This window comes from Oncorhynchus masou, chromosome 12 (genome assembly GCF_036934945.1).
Source record: "Oncorhynchus masou masou isolate Uvic2021 chromosome 12, UVic_Omas_1.1, whole genome shotgun sequence".
In the NCBI taxonomy this organism is placed as follows: domain Eukaryota; kingdom Metazoa; phylum Chordata; class Actinopteri; order Salmoniformes; family Salmonidae; genus Oncorhynchus; species Oncorhynchus masou.
Window position 1 is genome coordinate 30063749 of NC_088223.1, and position 21799 is coordinate 30085547.

The 21799-nt window shown below is 41.6% G+C and overlaps 1 protein-coding gene across 1 annotated transcript in view; it reads left to right on the top strand.

The window, feature by feature from the left end:
- The first annotated feature begins 1099 nt into the window (after nucleotides 1-1099).
- LOC135549827 (potassium channel subfamily K member 9-like) overlaps nucleotides 1100-21799 on the top strand; it is a 43181-nt gene continuing 22481 nt past the window's right edge. Inside the window, exon 1 of the mRNA XM_064980156.1 lies at nucleotides 1100-2764. Within this exon, the coding sequence (XP_064836228.1) occupies nucleotides 2164-2764 (601 nt within the window). The 5' untranslated portion in view covers nucleotides 1100-2163. The remainder of the gene's footprint in view (nucleotides 2765-21799) is intronic.

The window sequence follows — 21799 nt, forward strand, 5'->3', positions numbered from 1 at the left end:
GAGAATCTTGTTTATCATGGTCTGAGAGTCCTTTAGGTGCCTTTTGACAAAATCCAAGTGGGCTGTCACGTGCCTTTTACTGAGGAGTGGCTTCCGTCTGTCCACTCAACCCATAAAAATGCCTGATTGGTGGAGTGCTGCAGAGCTGGTTGTCCTTCTGGAAGGTTCTCCCATCTCACAGAGGAACTCTGGAGCTCTATCAAAGTGACCATTGGGTTCTTGGTCATCTCACCGACCAAGGCCCTTCTTCTCTGTATGCTCAGTTTGGCCAGGTGGCCAGCTCTAGGATGAGTCTTTGTGGTTCCAAACTTCTTCCATTTAAGAATGATGGAGGCCATTGTGTTCTTGGGGACCTTCAATGCTGCATTAAAGTTTTGGTACCCCTCCCTAGATCTGTGCCTCGACACAATCCTGTCTTGGAGCTCTACGGACAATTCCTTCGACCTCATGGCTTGGTTTTTGCTTTGACATGTACTGTCAACTGTGGGACCTTGTATAGACAGCTGTGTGCCCCTTTCCAAATTATGTCCAAATAATTGAATTTACCACAGGTGGACTCCAATCAAGTTGTAGAAACATCTCAAGGTTGATCAATGGAAACAGGATACAACCTGAGCTCAATTTCGAGTCTCATAGCAATGGGTCTGAATACTTATGTAAATAAGCTGTTTTGTTTTTTATTGAAATAAATGTGATAACATTTTAAAAACCTATTTTCGCTTTGTCATTATGTGGCATTGTGTGTAGATTGACGAGAGAGAAAAAGTATAAGTCTGTAACGTAACAAAAGTCCAGGTGTTTTAATACTTTCCGAAGGCACTGTATGTGAGTTGGTCATGTGTTTGGAAGTAATCTCGTGTTGATAATGAGTGGGAGTGGTCGCTGCAGGAGGGGTGTGAGGAGAAGGGGTGACCTGGGAGAGTATTAGGATATGCCCCTCGGGAGGAAGACGGCTTTAAGTAAACATGTTCAACAAATAGAATGTCTTAAAATAGTCGGTCCTAAAATACAATAGATGGAGAATCAGATCTCAACGGTCTCTTAAATTAAATAGCCTGCCACACTTCTGACTGGAGATTCCACACACTCAGCATCCGTAGCCTGTGAGGACACGCAGTGTTCAGCTTCATCATCAAAGTGCTTCTCTTTCTCTAGCGTTAATTGGTGGCCTCAAGTAACTTCTACTAACGAAGAAACCCCGAAACCCTTTCTAATTTAACTCCAGTTAATTGGAAGCCCGCGGAGAAATCAGCTCCGGCCTGAAGAGCTCTTGGTGGGCGCAGCTGAGCGGGTAGTCACCACGCGCCTAACAGGAGACATGCACCAGGCTATACCGGTATTTCGGGTTTGCCTGCTCCGGGTTTCTAGAGGTTATACAGTGACAATGCACGTTTGTCCTGAGGCAGAACCCCACGGCACTATTCTAAGAAGGGAACATTTGAAATGAAACCTGTAGTTAATGTAGATTTATTGATGACGAGTGTCCCTTCCAGTCACCGTTTTGGGATAGTTTTATCTTTATCATAATTTATGGCAATATGATCCGATATGAGGAAAGGAATCGGTAGTGAATAACTCCGCAATGGACAGGAATTACGCTGTGCACAGTGTTAGATCTTTGTTGAGTTTTGGCTGGGTTTAGATCCCCAGAGCGCGAATCAAGTGAGTGAGTATACTTTTTTTCCTCCCGGATCCTGCGTTGTGTGTTCCTCTCCTCGTGTATCTTATCGAGGACTCAGCACAACACATTGTGAATCAAATGGAAATGACTTCTGGCGATGTCTTATATTTCTGAGCTGTATTTCTGGATTCCACACAGTCAATTGATTATGTACAAATGGGGGGATGGTTCGTTGTTAAAAATAGCCTGACACTTAAGATGAGGTAGCGAGATGAACAGGTTGCTGCTTACTGAAACTTACTGGGAGCAAATGCGAAAATAACCTATGCTTCACCCGCATCCAACCTCTGTTGGATCGGTTAATTTCTCTTTAAATCTTCCAAGAAGATTTGGACAGAAGAGCAAATACCGCATCAAGCATTTACAGATTCACAACAAAAGTAATCGAACATTATTTTGCCATATGTGTTAAATTGAATTCGTAAAAAAAACGTTGACTTTTCGATAAGAAGACAACAGAGGAATCTAGCAGCTGCTTGTTGATGGCACTACGCGCTTGGAGGACTTGGTTTGGGCAGGTTTTGCGCAGAGTGTCTAGGCTGCAGGGCTCGTGGTCCCGGCGATCGAGCAGTCTCCTGTGTCTCTCTGCGAACCCGGAGCAGGATTTTGGGACCTGTTACAGGGATCACACACATAGCAGTCTCCACTACTGCTCTTCTGTCCACCGCACCCACAGTCACCAACACGCGCCAGTCTGTCCCTCCTCTTTCAGCCGCTGCCAACGCTTTCCCGATTGCTGCGCAGCCTTCCCGGGGGATCGGAGGGGACATGAGCCCCTCACTCGCCGGTTCCTGGTGGTCATGAAGCGGCAGAACGTGCGGACCTTGTCCCTGATCATCTGCACGTTCACGTACCTGCTGGTCGGGGCCGCAGTGTTCGATGCCCTGGAGTCAGACTTCGAGATGCGGGAGAAAGAACAGCTGGAGGCAGAGGAGAAGCGTCTCCAAGGGAAATACAACATTAGCGAGGACGACTACCGCAAACTGGAGACCATCATTATGGAGGCCGAGCCCCACAGGGCCGGAGTTCAGTGGAAATTTGCGGGATCTTTTTACTTTGCCATCACAGTCATCACCACCATAGGTGAGTCTGCAGTCTATAGTCCATGGAGGTTTAATTGCGTACCAGCATTACGCACAACCACTGTGTCAATATAATGTCATTCATGCGGAGATTTAAAGTGTAGACTACAGCCTAATCACAGTCATGGGCCGTGGATGTTAGGTGGTTAGTAGACTACAATTTAAATAGTTACTATATCACTTACAACACTATATAGCACAACGAATTAAAGTCAACACAGCATTATGCAGAGGTGTGTTTCACTAAACTTAGTCCAGCAACAGGTAGTCTATACCCACTACCCGGTATTAACCCTTAAAACCTGCCCCTTATGCAACATCAATTGTTTTGGAGAAGTAGGTAAAATGTGGTTTTCGCTAAATAACTCCAGGCGAAACCAAATGATGATGCAATAACAGTAAAATGCCACCTGTGTACAATGTTTCTGCACATCAACTTCATAGATCAGGAAAAAAAAGGTATCACTACAATCAGTTGCAACAACATAATGTGTCTGTCTATCTAGATGAACTGACAATTTCCATTATAGATTTCAGCAGCTCATCAATTTAATGAGAAAAGATCAATAGCCTACACGAAAAGCAGTCCTCTAGGCTACTATGTATGCAACCATTCCCTCGAGTACCACAATGCACCATCAAAGTAGGAGTGGCCTACCACGCCACTGAGATAGGCTTGACCACATTTTTGGAAACCAAATAATGATAAGCCTACATGTACAATGATTTCAACTGCACGACTGTTGCTGCATCTGCATTGGTTACCCCTGTAGACAACATGTTTTAATCCATGATTTAATGGCAGACCAGGCAAGTGGTAGATTACAAAATGCTGTGATTGATAACATGTCAACACTATCTAAAAAACTGTGGAGGCATCAATATGTTTACATTCACACTAAACACCTGACATTGAAATGATTATGGCAGAAGGCTGAATATTGCATTTGGCATGTGCTGTGTGTAAACACCTTACTCTGCTTATCTTAATCAGTGTAAGGTCATAATCGAAGTAAGCATACACCGATTAAAACACCTGGTTTTCTGAGCAATCTTTCGAATTATTATGATATGTAAACAGGTTAATTGACGTCCCAGCGGTCAGTTTGATCTGCGCATGTGCAAGCACCATTAAGTGAGTTAAGTATTCATCTTATAAGTAGTTTTCACATACAAACATTATATGTCTGAACTCAGAATCAAATAGTCTTTGCAAAAATAACATGGTCACTGTGGTAGAACGTTTGTATTGTTTGGCGATGTTCTGCAATTATCAAATGTCTCATCATTAGCCCGATTTCAGATGTGTCCATGTAAACAGGATTATTGGGGAAATCCTTATTTTTGCAAAGCATGTAAACGTTTTAAACAAACTATTATATTAACCTGACAGGCAATAATAATGGCATTATTGTGTGCATTGACGGGGAAGTAGCGGTGCTGAGGGTGCTGCAGCACTCCTTGAAAAAAATAAAATAATTAATACAAATGATCTTACTTAAAAAATAATAAAACAGTTATTTCACAAAAGTAGTGCACTGGGCCTATACTAGTCCACCCCCCCCCCCCCCCATCTTCCTATGATTGTGTGCATGTAACCTTAACTGAAGTTCGTTCCATCAGTTGTTGCTGCAGCTTGAACATGAGCTGCGCTGCACATGGTGCTGAAAGGACAGCTCCTCTCGCTCCTGTGAGCTGCGCTGCACTTGGTGCTGAAAGGACAGCTCCTCTTGCTCCTGTGAGCTGCGCTGCACATGGTGCTGAAAGGACAGCTCCTCTAGCTCCCGTGAGCTGCGCTGCACCTGGTGCTGAAAGGACATCTCCTCTAGCTCCTCTAGCTCCTGTGAGCTGCGCTGCCAACAACCACATCATGGGGGATGATCTGCAGCTGGCCATACACCAGCTGGCCATACATATTATTCCAAGCAGGCCGAATAAAACGCCCATAACCCTTTCTCGGCCAAACGATCAGATCCTTGTCCTCCAAAGAATCGTATCCTGTGGTATATCCACTTTGATAGAAGAAAACATACAAAAACAGATGTACAGTATATATGCTATAGGATATCTGTGTAGAAAATACCAACAGAGTCAACAGGCGTAGGCCTACAACTTTAGCACATATTCAGAGTAGCCTGGTGCCTTTAATGTTGGCATTTGCATGGCCTTTATTTAGCTTAGGGCCTCAATGAACAGGCTAGTTTCTTGATTGAAGTGGTATTGCCAACATTACAGTGAAAGGTCTAGCTGGATTTGATCTCCGCCATAATATGGAAATATCTTTAAGCAAACAATCGTTTTTAAATTGAATCAGCATTTCTATAAAACAAGACAAAATCATAATGGTCTTTGTGAAGGACCAGAAAAATACAGGCAGTGGATTAGAGAGCATTGTTTCTACACAGAGAGGAGGCACACAGCATTGTTTTATACACATAGAGTAGGCACACAGCGTTGCACGCAATGTTTCTCTACTAAAGGTTCACATTTAGTACACTGGTAGGCCTACATGACTTCATGGACGTACAGAGACATTTATGTTAGAATAGACATATTTAACCTGTCGATCAGACCTGGGTAACATAGGGACCCGTAACCAGTCTAATAACACGAAGACATGAACACTTTTTAGGCCTAAATTACGCAAAAATGAAGAGTGAATGTTTTATTATTTGTTTTTTAAATACTTTGCTGTCTGATGTAAACCTCGCAAATACATTTTCTAAAAACATTTATTGAAAGGAGTAACTCCCCTCAATGTACTCGGAACATTTCATGACTCTAGGACCAAGAACATATTTTCAAAATAGCATCTGAAGTTTCATAATTGTATTTTCGTTAATGGGGAAATATATATATTGTTATCCAATTCCTGAAACGTTTCTGTTTTGGAGATAACAAACAATATTAATTTCCCCCAAGCAACTTCTGATTAAACTGTATCAAAGACCATAGTGGCTGGGCTTTAGACCTACATTAGGGAAAGGGGCATTTAACCCATCCCCTCTGAAGCAGAGAGGTGGGGGGGGACACCTTCTCCATTATGGACACCATCTACACATGATATTATTCAACACGGGCACATAACGGTGCAAAGGAAACTAATGCACTAGGCATGTCTTCAGATGTGCCTAGCAACACTTAAATGACTACTGGAGAGTGAACATGGCCACAGTATGCTTCCATTGTATTGTGTATGTTACAGCAGCTAACAACACTAAAAGAGCATGCATTTCAATGTGCTTTTAGAGTTGTAGCTACATGTATGATGGACTGTTCAGGTCTATTGGTTTATTTGTCCATTTGAATGTGAAACGATCCCTTTAGAGTTTGGCCATATTTCCGTTGTTTGTTTGTCAGTTTATATAATTTAGGATACATGTTCAAAATCACAATTGAATTACAGCCTACAGTAGTGGATTTAATACCACTGTTTTCAGCAGTGACATATTGAGACTGTGCTTTCCCATGAGTTATAAGTGCTGTAGCCCTGAAAGAACAGCTCCTGGCATTATCACCTGGTTAACATGGTTTATGTTTGGCTGTAGATTGTCTCTGCTTGAGTTATAATGAGTTTACCTGCCCTGGCTCATATGTGCTTTCCTGGTTTCAACAGATGGTGAAGGGGTTAGGTGCCTGTTATGTTTGAATAATGCAGACATGTTTAAACATACATTCTCCCATGAATAAGATATTATTCCAATCTTGCTATAGCCTACATTGTATAACCATCATATCAAATTGTATTTTTAATATACATTGTAAACAACAGGTGTAGATTAACATTGGAATGTTTAATTACGGGCCCTTCCCAGCAATGGAGACGGAAAAAGACATAGAAATAATAGAAAAATAGATAAATATTAACACAAGGAATAAATACACAATGAGTAACCATTGGCTATATTCACGGGGTACCAGTACCGAGTCCATGTGCAGGGGTGCAAGGTGATTGAGGTAGATATGTACATATAGGTAGGGATAAAGTGACAAGATGGATAATAAACAGTAACAGCAGCGGATGTGATGAGTCAAAAGAGTGCAAAAAGGGTCAATGCAGATATTCCGGGTAGCTATTGGTTAGCAATTGGTTAGCTATTGGTTAGTTAACTATATAACTACCTATTTAGCAGTCTTATGGCTTGGGGGTAGAAGCTGTTCAGGCTCCTGTTGTTTCCAGACTTGGTGCATCGGTACCGCTTGCTGTGTGGTAGCAGAGAGTTGGGTGGCTGGGGTTGTAGAACATGTGGGTCCTGGGTGTCAGGGAGCTAGGCCCAAGTGATGTACTGGGCCGTACGCACTACCCTCTGTAGCGCCTTGGTGTCGGATGCCGAGCATTTGCCATACCATGTGTTGATGCAGTCAGTCGTGATGCTCTCAATGGTGCAGCTATATAACTTTTTTTAAAATCATGTGTGGACCATGATAATTCCTTAATGATGTGGACACATGAAACACGTGACACATTTATAACCTAAACGTCAGTGTTTAAATTTAAACACTAGGCATTTAGATTTGCTAATAGGTGTTCTCATCTTAACACAGGCATTTACAATGCGAGATGAAATATGACAGTCAACCTTTTCCAGTCAACTTCCAACCAGGAGAACACTTATATCTCCTAAGTGTTCAGATTTTAAACACTAGTGTGTACTTTCCCATAGTCCTGTTTAGAGTGCATTTGGTCATTATAAATAGATGCCTTTTATTCAGATCAGTGTTAGGAATGTCTGTCACCTTACCTACATTTCAGCACAACTGAACAGGACATTTGATTCAAGAAACCTTTAAATCGCATGGTATTGTTGTTACTCGACTGTGCTGACTTCAAAGATGTGGGAGGGGCCCCATTATCATATTTCCCAGCATGCCTTGTTGCAGATTGATATTTAGAATAGTTTATTTTAATACTGTATCTGTGTCCTCATGCACATTGATTGATTCATTGATCATATACTATACAAAGATAAATCACTTACATTTTTCTAAACTAAACAAATCTTTTTTTTTTACCCCGTTTTCTCCCCAATTTCATAGTATCCAATTGCTACTATCTTGTCTCATCGCTACAACTCCCGTACGGCTCGGGAGAGACGAAGGTTGAAAGTCATGCGTCCTCCGATACACAATCCAACCAAGCCGCACTGCTTCTTAACACAGCGCGCATCCAACCCGGAAGCCAGCCACACCAATGTGTCGGAGGAAACACTGTGCACCTGGCAACCTTGGTTAGCGTGCACTGCACCCGGCCCGCCACGGGAGTCGCTGGTGCGCAATGAGACAAGGATATCCCTAACGGCCAACCCCTCCCTAACCCAGGCGACGCGAGGCCAATTGGACCTCCCGGTCACGGCCGGTTACAACAGAGCCTGGGCACGAACCCAGAGTCTCTGGTGGCACAGCTGGCGTTGCAGTACAGCACCCTTAACCACTGTGCCACCCGGGAGGCTGCACTAATAAAATCTTTAAGGTGTTGGACATATTGTACGTGATACTGAGATGGTTGTTCCAGTTTCGATGGTTGAGGTAGTCTTGTTTATTAAATCCTTCACCATAGCAGTCACACTGAGTGCAAGTTGTGGGTTATAACATATTCAAATAGTTGGATATCCTCTCTCTAATCACTTCACAAACCAGCATATTGTGACTTGCAGGTCTGATGTGGCCCATGAGCCAGGATTTGGAGACCATAATGTTGAGGATAACTAGGCCATAACGAAAGGCCTCATTAAATATATAATATGTGGTCATTAAAGGGTTTATTTTTAATTGAAATACATTCAATTAGGCAGTCACTTGAAGAAGGCTTCAGAAATATAATTTATTGAATGCAACAATCATGTCTGTGTCACTAATAAACACAGTCATGGGTGGGTCTCGCACATCTCGCACATTCCACACAAAAGACATGCTGGGAAATATGAAAATACTGCTTTACACCCTGTGAAAACAACACAGTGTTGTGTGTTGTATAAAGGTGTGCATGTGTTTAAAAAGTGTTACAACGAATAAACATGTTCTGGTGTTTACAATCTAAACACTGTGACGCGTTTTCGTTGACATTCTAAATGTGCGTTTAAAAAGTGTTACAGAAAAGTGTTTAGTTAAGTGTTGAGATTCTTAACACTTGGTTTTACAGTATATCGAGATAGGTAGGTATGGAAACTAATTATATACAATTGCTTTTACATGGTACTTACACTGTAAGAGATGCGTTCCATAAAGAAAGAGTTTATATGGATGTAAGCGACTGTAACGTCTTTCTTCTACCTCCTTCTCTGACGAAGAGGTCGAATAAGGATGGGACCAAAATGCAACGTGGTTCGTTCGATACATCTTTAATTTTGACGAAACACGAACAATACAAAACAACAAACGTCGAAAACCGAAACAGCCCTGACTGGTGCAACAAACACAGAGACAGGAACAATCACCCACAAACACACAGTGAAACCCAGGCTACCTAAATAGGGTTCCCAATCAGAGACAACGATAATCACCTGACTCTGATTGAGAACCGCCTCAGGCAGCCATAGACTAATCTATACACCCCACACAACCCCAAGACGAAACACACTACAAATAAACCCATGTCACACCCTGGCCTGACTCAATAAATGAAGATAACATAATAAATATAGACCAGGGCGTGACAGCGACAATGTAGCTGTTTTGACTTAACTATCCCCCCCCCCCATCAAAACGTTCTAAGCGTCTGTTACATCACGTTAAAGGTCCAGTGAAACCTGTTCAACACAGCCTGCTTTACAGAGGCTACAGAAAGCAGCTCCACTTACCGATGCATTATAAAGTATGTCATAACCCATGAGTCTTTCAGAAAGTACAGTATGTTTTTCTACGATCCAGAAGAAGTAGAAAATATTTCTGGGGATGCATTCCACCTTGTGGAGGCGTGGAGAATGAAGTTGACATAGCCTACAAACACTCACATACGCACAAGCAAGCCATGCAATTACATAGGCCTAGGTCATGATAATGATTGTGCATAGATAACGCTTTTAGTCATTTTAAAGCATGTTGAGTTTGTTTATTTTGTTTCTACTCTAACCACCCTCGGGCCTGATTGGAACCCCTCATGGGGTGGATCCAGCCCGCAGGCTGTTTGTTTGACACCCCTGCCTTAGGTGCAGACTGAGACATCCCATAGCGAAGTAAATGATACGAGGAGGACTGTGCCTCATGAAAACAGAGGTCAACAGTATGAACGCAACATCCTTTTCTTTTGTAAAACTTTTTTTTTAACCGTCTGTAATGTAGTAAAGGACCCAGGCCAGTACAGTGAGATTACATGTACAGCCTATGCATTTATTATTGTACTAAGTGTTTCATCAGTGGATCAGCCCATGGCTATGTATGGCTGTAGAGTGTATTGATGACTTGAGTCATAATGAGTCCACCTGACCTGCCTCATACTCAGCCCATGGCTCATGCTTTTCTGGTTTCAACAGATGGGGAAGGGGTTAGTTGACTGTTATGTTTGAATAACACTAACATGTTAAAAATATTCTCCAATGAATAAATCTTGCTATAGCCTATCTACATAATAGTTATGGAAATTCAATTATACAGAGGTTATTACACTGTAAGAGACACGTTCCAAATTCAGATAAAGAAACAAACTATTTGTTTTTCCATTTTTCCATCAACACATTCAGCAGTAGGATGAGTCACCTGACTTGACACTAACGGCTTGCCATGTGAGGGGTTAAAAAACAACCTAAACACAAATGGTGAATGTTATGTACACAAGGCTGATAATGTTGGCTGTAGGTGTTAGTGCCGGCTGGATAGACATCAGAAGGGCAGAATGAACCTCGGGAACCTCTCAGAACCTCTCAGTGTGTGTGTGTGTGTGTGTGTGTGTGTGTGCGTGTGTGCGTGTGTGCGTGTGTGCGTGTGTGTGTGTGTGCGCACAGCCTTTTCTTTGTTTAGTTGACCCAAACTTAGCTCCAACTTGAGAAAAGTTAATTCAACTTAAATTATGTTTGCTCAATTTGTCTCATATGTTTATTCAAATAGAAATTATTATTTTGGCATTTTACCAGCAACAAAAAATGCTGTGGAACTAGTTACACACAGAATTTCTCACCTTGGATTTGAACTCACAATCTCTTGAGTGCAGTATTCCATTCTTCCTCCCACACTACCATGTCTGTGTCAATGTCTGATTTCAATGGTATTGCGCTTTGCACTTCAAAGTAAATCTCAATAAAAACTATTTAATGTTTAAAAGTGATTAAGGAGTAACATTAAACAGAGTAATATGACCCAGTAACATTAGACAACTATACAGAACACCTACAATTGCTGAAATAAGTCAATCAAATCAATGATGAGAGAATAGTCATATTAAGTTTTAACACATTAACACTTTAACAGATAGAGACATGGTGGTGTAGCAGGAATGTTGGGATGCCATAAACCGAGAGGTTTTGAGTTCAAATCCCAGGTGAAAACATGTTGAATATTAATTATTGTATAAATTAACACGCACAATGTAATCATGTATGTCAAATCTGTAAGTTAAAAGCACTGTATGTGTAACTAGTTACACAGCCTTTTTTTAGGAATTAACATATGAGACAAATTGAGCAAACACATCATTTTATTATTTATCATTTTCTTAGGTTGGAGCTAAGTTTGGGCCAAAACCTTTTTTTTAAATCTATGTAACACTTTGACTGACAAGTTTAGTTAAAAAGGCCAGTCACTTAATAATAATTAGTTGAAATAATTAGTTGAAACAACTCAATTTGTGATGTTTTTTTTGTACAGTGTGTGTGTGTGTGTGTGTGTGTGTGTGTGTGTGTGTGTGTGTGTGTGTGTGTGTGTGTGTGTGTGTGTGTGTGTGTGTGTGTGTGTGTGTGTGTGTGTGTGTGTGTGTGTGTGCATGCACAACATAGGTGAACAAAGAAAGTTGATACCCACAACTCTGGATACAGAACTGTCATATTGTCAAATTGATTTGGAGAAGTCATTGGAGAGAGAACAACAAAGGCTTTACTGTAGGAATCTGGCTCTGCTCATTGTGTGTAATAAAAACAAATCAGAAACTGTAGAATTATTCTCTGAACTTGACAACTTTAACTACAGTTGATATTCAAACAAAGTCATCATCACCATCATCACCATCATCATCATCATCATCACCAACACTGCTAACTGCTAGTAATCTATAAATAGCTTGTGATCGTCCAGATTTAGAAGCTGAGGTGAGATGAGCGTATATGAGAACAGCTGTAGCCGAGTTAGAACCCTGGTTGTTGCCGTGGAGACGCTGCGTGCCATGTCGTCGTGGTGATTCTGCTTCTGTTTGCAGGTCTAATTCACGTTTCCACTCTGTCCACATTGGCTCGGGGGTTGATTCCACTAATTTCTCTGACTAATTGCTCGGAAAGTGAAGACTTTTATTGGCTCTGTACATCAGCGTGTGAAGAAAGACTGCATAGGCAAAGGGTGCTTTTGTAATGGATGTGGTTCCGATGGTGAACCACACTCTTATGACTAGTTCACCAGAGACCTAAGGCCTTGCATTAGCTGCACAGAATACGTCTTAGTTTTACAGGCTAACACCGTCCTGTGGTGGGCAGAAAGTAGACCCAGACGTCTTGCAGAACTGGGGTCTGACTTGCTGAGTCTGTCATGTACAGTCCAGGGAAAACAGTACAGTGATGGAATAAGCACAGGTTACTATAGAGGCTGTGATGTAAAACGTTATTACAGGCTTCATCCCAAATGACACCCTATTCTCTAGTTACTGCGCTACGTCCACCAGGGCCCGTATGTATCCTGGGATGGGAAAACACTTCTAGAGCTTTTCTCTGTAGTGATTTCGGGCGATTAAATTGGTAATGGGGTACACTGGTGAAACGTGACATGGACACAGAGCATTAGTCACAAAGCACTATCTTCAAAAGGCACTAAATGCGTTAGTCTAATAGGCCTTTTACATTTTTTTCCCACTAATTCAGAGCAAGAAACATGGCACTGCTCAATCAAAATGTCTTACTGGATTACAGCTAAGTGTGAAAATGGTGTGTATAGATTGACATCATTGAAGGCAACAATATCTTTAAAGCTCTGATGACGCTGTGTGATGTGATGTGTGTGTGTGCGTCTGTGTGTGTGTGTGTGTCTGTGTGTGTGTGTGTGTGTGCGTCTGTGTGTTTGTGTGTGTGTGTGTGTGCGTCTGTGTGTGTGTGTGTGTGTGTGTACACCTGAGTGTAGGACAGGTGCACTGACATTCTTATTGCTCTCAGAACAATAGCTTTCATGGGAGCCAGGAATAAGCTCTTTGAAGCGCTGTGTTGCTGTTGTGTGTCACGACTAGTTAGATTCTCCAATACAAACACTGCCCACGTCTTTCCACCATAACAACAACTACTGGACCTATAAAGGTCTGTTCTGTGTACAGTTGCTGCAATAGACATGGGTTAAGCACTGCCAACACTATCAGCACAGTCTGATTCACTGTCAATTAACTACACTCTTAGAAAAAAGGGTTCCAAAAGGGTGCTTTTGCTGTTCCCATAGGAGAAGGCTTTTTGGTTCCAGGTAGAATGCTTTTTGGTTCCAAGTAGAACATGGAACCCACATGGTTCTACCTGGAACTGAAATGGTTCTACCTGCAAACCAAAGGGGTTCTACCTGGAACAAAAAAGGGTTCTACCTGGAACCGAAAGGGGTTCACCTATGTGGACAGCTAAAGCACCCTTTTGGAACCCTTTTTTCTATTAGTGTAGTTGAATGACAGTGACTCGGACTGTGTTGATTTTCTTTAAAGGGTTCTCTTCTGGGGACAGATGAAGAACCCTTTAAGGTTCTAGATAGCACCTTTGTTTCTAAGAGCTATGTGGAGTTGACCTCAGCATAGCTGCGGGAAGTAGGGGTGCCGAGGGTGCTGCAGCAAAAGTAGTGCACTGGGCCTTTACTAGTCCTGTATTAGCGGACCGATATAGCCGTCTGTAGCACAGGGAAAATATAAATCATTACTTGTTTACCTTGGCCATATCTCTATAGACCCTATGCTGCTAATTTGTGCAGGAGAGAGGTGATGTGCCATATGTATGACTGATGGAGCTACACAGCACCAGCTGATTCTCTGGCTGCATCTGAAATGGCACCCTATTCCCTACATTGTATTGTGTAATACACCCTATTCCCTACATTGCATTGTGTAATACACCCTATTCCCTATCGGCCCTGGTTTAAAGTAGTGCACAATATAGGGAGCCGGGTGCCATTTCGCCCTCTATGTCTCATCTGTCTGCCAGCGTGATGGTAGCATCTAGTGTGGAGAATGATGACAGTGGACACTCACTTTTCTGTCTGCTGCCAGCGGGATTGACAGCTCTCGGTAGCCAAAGGCACTCCACAGCTGGACTCTGTCCCTCCTTCCCTACTTAGCTGTCATTTCCTACAGCCACATCAGCCGGACCATAACATTGACAGTGATTGTTTGGGATGTGTGTGTGTACTTTGTGTGTACGGTGTGTGTGTTTGTGTGTATATGGAAGGGTGTGTGTGCCTCAGGGGCTGTCATCTCCAACCACTGTTGACAAAGATCGTTTGGTGAAGAGTTCTGTCAATGGGGTAGTGTGGTCTTGACAGTGATTGTTGTTTGGTACTGTGTGTGTGTGTGTGTGTGTGTGTGTGTGTGTGTGTGTGTGTGTGTGTGTGTGTGTGTGTGTGTGTGTGTGTGTGTGTGTGTGTGTGTGTGTGTGTGTGTGTGTGTGTGTGTGTGTGTGTGTGTGTGTGTGTGTGTGCGCGTGGTGTGTGTGGTTCTGCAAATGGGGTTGTGGCAGCACATTTTTGGTGGGGTGAGGTGTGTGTTTGTGTGTGGTCTTGACAGCAATTGTTTGGAGATTTTGTTTAGACGATATTGGTTACTTTGAGGACTAGAAAGTTCCCAGATACTCCTGGGCCCGTATCCACAAAGCATCTCAGAAAAGGTCTCAGGAATCCTGTTAAAACCTGAGTGTACAAAACATTAGGAACACCTGCTCTTTCCATGACATAGACTGACCAGGTGAATCCAGGTGAAAGCTTATGATCCCTTATTGTTTTCACTTGTTAAATCTACTTCAATCAGTGTAGATGAAGGGGAGGAGTCAGGTTAAAGAAGGATTTTTAAGCCTTGAGACAATTGAGTCATAGATTGTGTATGTGTGACATTCAGAGGGTGAATGGGCAAGACAAAACATTGAAGTGCCTTTGAATGGGGAATGGTAGTAGGTGCCAGGCACACTGGTTTGTGTCAAGAACTGCAAAGCTGTTGGCTTTACATTCTCAACAGTTTCCCGTGTGTATGAAGAATGGTCCACCACCCAAAGGACATCCAGCCAACTTGAACACAACCATGGGAAGCATTGGAGTCAACATGGACCAGCATCCCTGTGGAACACTTTCGACACCTTGTAGAGTCGATGCCTCAATGAACTTAGGCTGTTCTGAGGGTAAAAAAGGGTGCAACTCACATCTTTAAAATGGCATTTCTGACCAAAAACACATTTTGCACATTTTTACGTTCAAACGGCTCTCCTGTGAAGTTGTGACAGACGCTTAGTTTCCTGATACGGGTCACAAGTAGAGTCCATGTGCCCCAACGAACTGAGTCTCTTCTGAGGGTTAAAGGGTGGGTGAAACTCAATATTAGGAAGGTGTTCTTAATGTGTTGTCCATTCAGTATATCAACACATTCACCATTCCCGTTTAACAACTTTAAATCGCTCTGACACAGTTGGCATCAAATCACTCGCTGATAATGTTGCATAAAATGTTTGAAAGGTCTATCATTTTATTGACTACAATCAATGTTATCATAGTCCCTAGATGTCTTTACTTCAGGCATTTGTTAAGGTGCTGTTGCCCTCCAAAGGGATAACTTGAAATAACATGATGTAGGTTAATTATATAATCCAAAGAAAAAGATGTGATTATTTATTAGCCTATGTGGTTATAAGCATGATCATGTAGGCATATCATGTGGAATAGGGCTCATGTGTAATCCGTTTCACATGAGGTCTAGATTATATATGGATTGATCATATAGAAATTTCTAAAACATTCTTTCAACAACTCCAAAGCAATTGCATGTAGAGCGTGAACCACTGACTGCATTTTCTATTATCAAGATGCCTGCTGGTAACTCAGCTCATGAGGTGTCCTAAATATCTGTCGACTAGGTGGGACTCTTATGACTAAAGAGGCTTCATGCATAGCTTTTATTTTTACCTGTAAGAGTAGGAGTAAAATGTCTCTATTCTCAGCACTTAACACAAATGTTCTAGTCTGAGATGCTTTGTGGATATGTCCCCTGGTCTTAAGAGCCTTCAGTGTAATGTTCACATGGTGAGGATGCTCTTGAAACTCACAGTGGGCTGCACAGCGTGTTGCGTGTTTCATCAAACTCATTTTTCATGTTCTATTCATTTAAGTATCACCCCCATTTTCAAAGAGCAGCTTGCATCGAACATCTATTACCAAAGGAGAGCTCCTCCTGTGCTTGTGAGTTTACAGCAGATATAGTTCTCTTCATCACTGTCTGCGAAATAGAGGTTGTGAAGAAAGTGTAGCAAAATGGCTACTGCCTGTGCAGACATTTTCTTCTGAAAACAGGAAGTATCTAGAGTACCTGTGTGGGTACTTTCAATCACATACTTTCAGTATGCGCTAGTGTTGGGCTAGGTAATGGCATTACTTTTTGGTGAGGGGTTAGCTTTTAGGCTTTCTTCTATCCAATCCAACCAGTGACTTTGTTGCAACAAGCCCCAAAACACCTTGTCATTCTGCATACTGTGGTGTGATAGGGGTGATTGGGCTCTTATACAGCTTATTTTGCATTATATTTCTATTTTCTAAAATAAATATATTGTTTAGGCTACAAAATAGTTAAATGGACAAAGTATGGATTTTTTTTTACAGCTGTTCTTCAAAACACACTTCAAATCACTAGAAGTACTTTTACTGAATCAAATGGACATTTATCATTGCACATTTGTTAATATGTATATATTATTAATTATATTCGTATTTGTATAATTATACATTTTTATTGTTTGTTTTGTTATATTACACTTTGTCCTGCATTGTTGGCGTTCAGAGTGCAATAATTTCACTGTAACCTGAAATTACATCTGCAACCCTGTACATGTGACTATTAAACTCTCGAATCTAAAGAAGAATGCATATTTCTGGTCTGCTGTAATTCTTCGTCATTCTGCATCATGAATTAATGTCAGATGAGAGTCATTGCGTTCATTAGGTTCTCCAGTCCTAGTTTTAAACTGTGAAAGTCACACTATAATTTGATAGCAACTTATTTCCTGGTTCGCATATTCATGCAGTACCTTGCAGAAGTATTCAAACCCCTAAGATCTTTTCACATTATTGTGCTACAAAGTGGGATTCAAATGGATTTAATGATCTTTTTTTTGTCAATAATCTACAAAGAACACTTTGTAATGTCAAAGTGAAAGATTTTTGTTGTTCTGTGTTGGATAAATCATGACTAGGCAAGCCTAAATTAGTTCAGGAGTCAAAATTGGCTTATCAAATGACATAATAAGTTACATGGACTCACACTGTGTAATCGGCGTTGGCATGGTTTCTTTATGACTAACCCTTCCCCTGTCCCCCATAAAACATCTGGAAGGTCCCTCAGTTAAGACTTGGATTTCAAGCACAGATTCAACTACAAAGACCTGAGAGCTTTTCCAATGTTTCATAAAGAAGGGCAGTGATTGGTAGATGGGTAACAATAACACATCCGACATTGAGTATCTCTTTAAGTATGGTCAAGTTAATAATTATGCTGTGGATTATGTATTAAACCACCCGTACACGTCTAAAATACAGTCGTCCTTCTGAACTGAGCTGCAGGACAGGAATGAAGGAAAATGAAAGGGAAAGGGGGAGACCTAGTCAGTTGTCCAACTGAACGTATTCAACTGAAATGCGTCTCCTGCATTTAACCCAACCCCTCTGAATCAGAGAGGTGTGGGGGGGCTGCCTTAACCGACATCCACATCTTCGTGCCCGGGGAACAGTGGGAAACTGCTCAGGGATGTTACCATGAGGCCATTGGTGATTTTAAAACAGCTACAGATCCAACAGAGGATGGGTCAACAACATTGCATTGACTCCACAATAGTGACCTAAACAACAGAGTGAAAAGAAGACATGTCACAGCCGTCAAAGGAAGTAGACAAAGCGCAGCGTGGTGAGCGTACATATTCCTTTTATTTTGAATGACTCCGACAAAACCATACAAAAACGACCATGAAGCTTAAGTGCTATGTGCCACAAACAAAGTTAACTTCCCACACTGAAAGGAGGGAAAGGGCTACCTAAGTATGGTTCCCAATCAGAGACAACGATAGACAGCTGTCCCTGATTGAGAACCATACCCGGCCAAAACATAGAAATACAAAATTATAAAAAACAAAAACATAGAATGCCCACCCCAAATCACACCCTGACCAAACCAAATAGAGACATAAAATGTTTCTCTAATGTCAGGGAGTGACAAGACCATAAATATACAGAATACAAATATTCCAAAACATGATTGTTGTATGCAACAAGAAAATAAAGTAATATTGCAACAACAACAAAAAACACAGCAAAGGAATATACTTTTTTGCCTAACTGCAAAGTCCTATGTTTGGGGACAATCCAACAACATATCACTGAGTTGCCTCCTTATTTTCAAGCATGGTGGTGGCTGCATCATGTTATGGGTATGCTTGACTTCTGAGTTTTTCAGAATAAAAATAAATGGGATGGAACAGGCAAAATCCTAGAGGAAAACCTTCTTCAGTCTACTTTACACCAGTGACTGGGAGAGTAATTCACCTTTCAGCAGGAGAATAACCTACAACACAAGGCCAAATATACACTGGAGTTGCTTACCAAGAAGACAGTTCCTGAGTGGCCAAGTTACAGTTGACTTAAATCTGCTTGAAAATCTATGGCAAGAGCTTGAAAATAGTAATGGGAATATATTGCACAATCCACATGTGCAAAGCTCTTATTGACATACCAAAGAAGACTCACAGCTGTAATCAATGCCATAAGTGTATCTAACATGTATTGACCCAGGGAGCTGAATACTTAAACAATTACTTTATTTTAGTAATAAAAAAAAAGATTTCAATTTTTCTTCCACTTTGACATTACAGAGTATTCTGTGTAGATTGTTGACAAAAATGGCAATTAAATTATTTTTAATCTCACTTTGTAACACAATAAAATGTGAAGAAATGCAAGGTGTGTGAATACTTTTGCAAGGCACTGTATATCAAATGTTACATATGTTTTAAGGCATAATGCAATATTTAAAGTGCATAAATCAATATATTAAACATGACGACTTATTTTTTATGCATTATTAATATCAGTACCCCTTTAACGCCAGTTATGCAACAGTTTTGAAATATTCCTGCTTATTTTAATGTATTTTTTATGAGTATGGTTGGATAAGAACAAGTCTATGTATTTAATGGCATTTGATGTGTTATTTTAATATGAAGGTTTCAAGGCTAGGGTTGTTAGGGAATAAGATGAATTCATTAAATATATTTTTTCAATGTTGTTCCTACTTGTTGTTCATACATCTCAGTACTGGTCCAGATGCTTTAAAGTGTTGGTTTACGTGTCAGGAGATAACACATAACACAAGCCAAAAGGTACACTTGTTTTCCCCAACACTTGAGAGTTCAAGTGTTTAATCACTGTCTTTAACCAGAGAGAAACCAGAGACAGCAGGGGGTGATTGGATGGAGAGGAATCCTGCAATACTCTACCTTCTATTCATTATCATCATCGTTACTGACCAAACATGTTCCCACAGAACTTTCTCTGAAATGGAATATTACAGATCTTTACATAGCAGTCTGATCTGGGGGTTGGGGTAGCCTGGCCCGTGGCTGTGGCTGCATTAAGAGCTGTGACATTTAGCCCATTACGTCCAGTCCTGAGCCTCCAGTCCTCCCGTGCTCTGTGCCCCTGACCCACCTCAGCATTGCTCCTCTTCTGGTTCCGAGTAGGCTATTGAGCCATGAAGTTAATTCCCCTGGTCCACTCTGACCACCCCACCTCATCGGGTGAGCCAGCAGCAGACCACAACAATGCCTAACTGCTAGGTCTCAGCTCACTACCTTCTGCTTCTCAAGCATTTCTCTCCTAAAATGTGTATGTGGTGTGTCATGTCCATGTTGTTTACCCAACATGTGTTGATGTTGTCACTACTTTTGCTCTGTGTTGCCTCCTATATGGTTTATCTATGTGATGGGAGGACTCATTTAGTTATGCTATCCTATCCATGCCTTATCTCTTGAGCGGCAGGTAGCCTAGTGGTTAGCTGTGGGCCAGTAACCAAATGGTTGCCGGTTCAAATCCCTGAGCTGACTAGGTGAAAAATATGTCAATGTGCCCTTGAGCAAGGCACTTAACCCTAATTGCTCCTGGGCTGCCATCAATAATGGCTGATTCCTGGCTCTGACCCTGCTTTCCAAGGGTGTCTCAGGGGAGTAAAACAAAACAATACACATGTGTGAAATAGGACGAATGTAAGCACTCACTTAATGACCTTTTCTGTTCATTAAGAGGCAGTAGTTTGGTACAGCAGTTTGCCTTGTAAAAGCAGACTGGCCTACCACAACCACAGTAGACGTTCTCCCCAGAGACATGGTGGTGGGAACCGTGAAATCAGCTCTACCAGTCGCCACAGAAGGATCTGCTCTGGCGGTTTAAAGCATGCTGTGCTCTACAAGTGGTGTCTGTGATTCTAAACGGTGTGTCCCGAGAGGCTGGAAAACAATAGAGCCACAGTAGTAGAAGAGAGCACACACACACACACACACACACACACACACACGGAAGGGCTGCAGTATAGTGGATTTTCATGGCTTGCATAGCCTAATAAACCCCAGAGTTGATCAACACTGTGCTCACAGCTCCCCCTGCAGTTCACAGCAGGGAATGGCATCGCTTGTGTGTGTGTGAGTGTGAGTGTGTGTGTGTGTGTGTGTGTGTGTGTGTGTGTGTGTGTGTGTGTGTGTGTGTGTGTGTGTGTGTTTGTCACTATGCAAAAAAGGCTGAACTATAAATAGCCCTATGTGAACAGTGATAGTCACAACATCCAGAAGTGTGAGGTAACGGGCAGTAGCGTAGAATGTGAGCGGTAGCTTAGAATTCGACCGTGTGTGTGCAGCGTGAGCACGAATACGTACTATAAAAAGCTTCTGTATGCGAAAGATGTTCCCTGTTATACGTTCCAGCTTCTTGAAAAATGTACAACTTATTACTTACAATTAAGTTTAACCAAATTCTCAGCTTCTCTCTCAGGCTGATACAGACAGAATCATCCATGCTTTTATTGCAAACAGACTTGACCACTGTAATGCTCTCCTGTCTGGTCGACCCCAGAAAGCCAACTGTAAAACATTCAGAATGCTGCAGCACCGGTACTGACCAAGACCAGACACATTACACCGGTCTCTGCCCTGGCTGCCTGTGAGTTTTAGACAACATTTTACGATTCTTCTGTTGGTTTTTAAATCAGTCCACAATTATGCACCCCGATACATGTCAGACATGCTTTGAAGTGATGTACCCAGTAGGTCCCTCAGGTCCTCTGGCCTTTTAACTATCCCAAAGCCCAGGACCAAGAGACATGGAGAGACAGCTTTAGTTATTATGCCATCAGCCTTTGGAATAGCCTGCCAGGGAACCTGAGGGAGGGCCAAAACTGTGGACATATTTATAAGTGGTCTTAAAACACACATTTTTAGCTCAGCTTTTCTTTGGGGTGCTTTTTAATCTTTCAATTTGTATTGTCATTATTTTGTTTTTTTATCCTCTGATGTTGTGTGAAGTAAACGTACATTTTTTAAATTCACATTTCATTTACGTTTTTTCCTGTGAGGCGAATTATGTTGCATCCATGTCTGAAATGTGCTATATAAATAGAGCTTGATTTGATATTCTGGAAAATGTTCAGCATATGGATGCT